This window comes from Marmota monax, unplaced genomic scaffold (assembly GCF_021218885.2).
Source record: "Marmota monax isolate L192 unplaced genomic scaffold, Marmota_monax_Labrador192_F-V1.1 WCK01_AAM20220418_F8-fsc00122, whole genome shotgun sequence".
Classification (NCBI taxonomy): Eukaryota; Metazoa; Chordata; class Mammalia; order Rodentia; family Sciuridae; genus Marmota; species Marmota monax.
Window position 1 is genome coordinate 5,669,563 of NW_026695223.1, and position 5,329 is coordinate 5,674,891.

General features: G+C 39.8%; 1 protein-coding gene across 1 annotated transcript; it reads left to right on the top strand.

The window, feature by feature from the left end:
- Positions 1-201: 201 nt before the first annotated feature.
- LOC124086069 (taste receptor type 2 member 3-like) lies at positions 202-1,429 on the top strand. The gene is given in 1 exon segment (XM_046434077.2): positions 202-1,429. A coding segment is annotated over 1 exon segment (954 nt). The 5' UTR covers positions 202-475.
- Positions 1,430-5,329: the final 3,900 nt, after the last annotated feature.

Genomic DNA, 5,329 nt, shown 5'->3' on the forward strand with positions numbered 1-5,329 from the left:
AATTCTGATGTTTCCCTTCTGTTTGTATGTCTCTGGGTCCTCCTCATAGGAACCAAGGCTTTTCATGCTTCTGAGTGATTCTTTTGGCTTCCTTGATGTTTTCTGTGCTGGGTGGCTCCCATCCCTGTGCCCTTTGAAACTGAGTCCACTTTCTCCATATTCTTTGTGACCCGGATGTCTTCCTTCTGGGTGACACTGGACACTACTCTATTTGCATTTCAGCAAAGAGCTGCTGAGTTTAGGTTCATAGATTGAAGTGACAGTGCATGTCATGTGTGAAGAGAGCAGAGCAACCTGACAGCCAGAGAGGACTCAGTCAACTGTGCTGAATGGCAGACAACTTGGGCAGAGACCACAGACAGGGACAGCGAAGCAAGCTGTAGACAGGATAGATTCTCAGAAAGAAACTTGAAATCAGCAAGGAAACTACATACATCCACAGAAAAGCAAAGATCGGGGCTGCCTACTTGCTGAAATGATGGGAGCCGTTGAGGGGGTATTTCTGGTTCTGATGATCACCCAGTTCATTCTTGGAAATCTGGGGAATGGTTTCATTGGTTTGGTCAATGGCAGACGCTTGTTCAGGAGCAAGAGAGTCTCTTTATCTGACTTCATCATCACCAGCCTGGCCCTCTCCAAGATTGTTCTGCTGTGGATTTTCTTGATTGATGGTGTTTTGATAACATTCTCTTACAAAATGCATGATTCAGGAACAGTAATGCAAATTATTGATATTTTCTGGACATTTACAAACCACCTAAGCACATGGCTTATCACCTGCCTTGGTGTCCTCTACTGCCTGAAAATCGCCAGGTTCTCCCACCCAACATTCCTCTGGCTCAAGTGGAGGGTTTCCAGGGTGGTTGTATGGATGCTGTTGGGTACACTGCTTTTGTCATGTTGCAGTACCATGTCTCTGATCAATGAATTTAAGATCAATTCTGTGCTCTGTGGAATTGATAGCACAGGTAATGTGACTGAGCACTTCAGAGAGAAGAGAAGTGAATATCATCTGATCCACTTTCTTTGGATTCTGTGGCATGTCCCTCCCTTAAATGTGTCCCTGACTGCCTATGTTCTGCTCATTCTCTCTCTGCGGAGACTCACATGGCAGATGCAGCAAAATTGTACCAGTTCTAGAGATCCAAGTACTGAGGCCCACTAGAGGGCTACCAGGATTATCCTGTCCTTCCTGCTTCTCTTCCTACTTTATACTCTTTCCTTTATAATTTTGTCATTCAGTTGTCTCCTACCAGATACTAAAGTGGCTCAGATGATTGGTGAAATATTTACAATGTTTTATCTTGTTGGCCACTCATTTGTTCTCATTCTGTGGAACAACAAGCTGAAACAGACATTTATGGCAATACTCCCTTATAAGTCTGGTCATCTGAAGCCTGGGCCTAAGGGACCTTCTCCCCATAGTTAGCAGAGGATGCAGGATGGAGCCTGGGAGTCCTTTGGCCTGGCTCAAGACTATAGGGCTCCTCTGAGCCTACCACAGATCTGTTTTGACAATCAGTAGAAGAGAGACACTACTTTCTTCACCCCTGCTTTTACCTGGTACCAATTGTGAAAGGAAGACTTCTTTTCTGAACATAGGATAGTTTTGGAAGGGGAAAACAGTCTTTGGGACATTTCTGACTTTAGCCCATGTTATCTTGAGTTGGAGAGTCAGTGTCTTATATATTGTTTCTAATCTCTGAAATTAGTCTCACGTTTCATTCATATAGAAGCAAATACAGAAAGTATCTTCGTAATTTGTAAACTTTCTTTTCCTGGATACAGCTTTTCTATTTCTGCTTGAGGAGAAAAACTTTGAAGGCTAGGTTCAAATCTATATTTTGTGGTGTGAAAAATCACCCTGAGTGTGATAATATACCAAGGGATCTAACTTCATTCAAAGACATACATACTCATCAGCCCTAACCCAGGACAATTTCTGGTGCAACAGTGAGACATTTCCCATCCTACTATGTTCATTACTGACCTATAAATACTGAAACTGGTAGTTGATACTTTACCACTAAGCTACATCTCCAGCCCTTTTGATTTTGAAACAAGGTGTTGCAAAGTTCCTGAGGCTAGCCTGGAACTTGTGATCCTCCTGCCTCAGCCACACCATTTGCTGTGATTACAAGCCATACTACTGTCCAGCCTCTAGCTCATTTAATAAAAAATCGATGACATGCCACATAGTCAATTAGGAATGTTCATCCAGCTTCTTACTAATTCATAGCCCTCCACCAGTATTTCTCTAATGAAAATAATCTGGTAATAAATATCTTTAGACACATTTTTTTTGTGTGTTTGTGGACTTATTTCTCTAAAATTAGTGCCAAGAAGTGGAATTGCTGGGAGGAAGGGTATATACACTAAAATTGGTGAAAAGATAATGCCTAATTGCCTTCCAGGTATCCATACTTGCTGGATCAATTTTCAATATAGCTTGGACCAAATGAGATGGTCAGACTTTTTAGCTGTTGCCCATCTAATAGGGGAAATAAATTCCCCAATTTATAGATGAAGACATTGAGGATTAAATGTTTTAGGGACTTTCCCTAATAACTGGTAAGTGGCAGACTGGGGATTCTATGTTGGAAATGCCCAACTCTGGAGAGGACATGCCACAATGGACACTGTGCTGTGTGTTCAGAGCATGTCTGGTGATGCTGGCAGATAGTCCGTCGTCTCCCCCTCTAAGTTTCAGCCCTCTCCATTAGCTCTTCTTTCTTGGGGAAGAGGGGGTTACTAGGGATTGAACTCAGGGGCACTTGATCAATGAACCATATCCCCAGTCCTATTTTATATTTTATCTTTAGACAGGATCTCACTAAGACTTAGGGCCTCACTTTTGCTGAGCCTGACTTTGAACTCCATGATCCTTCTGCCTCAGCCTCCCTAGCCTCTATGATTAGAGGCAAGGACCATGGTGCCTGGCTCTACTTGCTCTTTTTAATCACAGATCACTTTTCCCAAAAGCCAGTCCCTCAGCATCTCTACACAGTTTCCTCAATTCTGGATATCCATTATTTTATTTCTTTTTGCATTGTGTGTATAAGTTGTGATTTCCTATTATAGAAAATAGAGACTAGGAATAGATAATGTAATGATCATTGATTTTTATAGAATTTTACGTGTCCATTAATGTTAGTCATTATAGATAAGCTTTTCTTTTTAAATCCTTTTCACATTTATCCATATAGTAAACCTAGTTATATAAAAACTCAAAAATAAAACAACTGTATATTTCTGGAAGTTTCCTTGAGCTCTAGATTTACTTTTTAGGACAAAAGTCAGTTGGCTGTTATGATAAGATATTAAGCTCCGATGCTTAGGAACTGGAATGGGATAAAATGGGCATGCAGGGCACTTGCTTCTGCTCTCAGAAAGAATGCTGCCCTTGAAGAAGCCAGGCCTTCTCCTCCTTGGTCACTTAGCTGTCTTGACTCTACTTGTCTATCTCCACAGCCACAGTCAGTTTTATGTGCCAGGTCTTTGAGTTGGATGGATGTAGAATTCTAGATATAGAACGTCAGTTTTACATTGGTACAGACTTTGTCTGTTTTTGTTCTTTCCTATGTCCCTGGTGACTAGAACACCACCTAACCCATAGTAAACACCTGAGGAATATCTTTTAAATGATTGTTTAGCAGTGCTAATTAGTCTTACAACTCCGATTTGTATCATAGATAAAGAAACTGAAACCTAGAGAGGGGCAGTGGCCTGCCCCAGGTTTCACAGAAAGCCTGTAGCAGTGCTGTAAAAACCATTGACCAACTTCCTGACTCTTGATCCAGAGCTCTTTCCTTGCCATGGTGCTGCCCTTCTAAAGTTCCAGCTTTTTCCTTCCCGCCTTTGAATCCCATCCCTCTTTCTACATATTTTCTCTGCCTTTTTTCCCCCCTTGTTTGAACACATTTCTTTTGGTTCAGTTCCAGGGTATCTGGAATCCAAAGGATGATCCTTGATGTACCTGGTACATTTTTTCCCACTTCTTATCAGATTCTAATCTACTTTCATTTATCTATTCTCTCTAACAGGTTTGTTTTTCTTACCTAAGACTCTGAATTGAGGTGTATGATAGACACATGAGGTTGTTATTCATCATCCAGGAGAGTAAGGACTGGCTGTGTCACTGTGAGTTGTATGAGGTAAAGGACCATCTTTTGTGTTCTGAGGATGATAATATCCATTCTTCTCAAATAAGAAAGTTCTTCTTGGTTATATTTTTAGCAGTAGTAGAAGTTTCCTTTATGTCATTCCTATTTTGTGTACACATCCTTTGTGAGGAATCATAATGATAATAACATAATAACATTACTAACACTGTACTGGGCTTTATTTTATTAGGCAGTTTTTTTTTCTTGAGATGGAGTGTTGTAGGCTGGCCTAGAATTTTCAATAATCCCATCTTGGCCTCCTGAGTAGCTATGATTATAGATATGCACCACCATCCTCAGCTTCAGGCATTCTTATTTATAGTTCATTATCACATTTGATTTTTTTTTCAGTCCTGGGGATTGAACCTAGAGTGTTGTGCCACTGAGCTATGTCCCAGCCCTTTCCTTGGCCTCCTGAGTCACTGGGATTACAGGATGACACTATGCTCTGCTTCTCATTTGATTTTAACAGAAACGAGGATAATTTTATCCTCATTTTATAGGTGACAAACCTGGAGTAATGAATTGCTCAAGATTATCAACTGGCAAATGATACAGATGGAACAGTCCCAGATTTTTTGACTCTAAGTTTTGTGTTCTTTCCTATAACCCTAAGTATTTCATTTTAATATCTGTAAGACTTCATACTAGAATTAGCCTGTGGGATGCTTATTTATGAATATTTTTAAACACATGAAATAGCTAATATTTCAAACTTTGTATTGGTGGTGTGTCTGTTTGCTAAGATTCAAAATCACTATAGATCAAATATTCTATGATTAGTTTTCTTAAAGATATAACAATAGCCAAGATTGGAATCAACCTAATCCATTAATACCCATAATAGATCAGGTTGACATAAATATACAAATAAATATACAATGGTATAGTATTCAGCTAAAAGTAGGATAACCCATTATTTGTGAAAAAAGGAATGAACCTACAGGACATAATTCTAAGCAAACCAGGCTAGGTATAGAAAGACAAATACTGAATAACCTCACTGACATATGGAATTTAAAAAATTAGACTCAGAAGCAGAGAATAGATGGGTTACCAGGGAATGGGATTGTGGGGGAAACAGGATGGTATTTATCAAAGGCTATAAAGTTTCCCATAAGGCAGGGTGAATAAGTTCTGAAGATCTAATATACAGTGTAGTGACT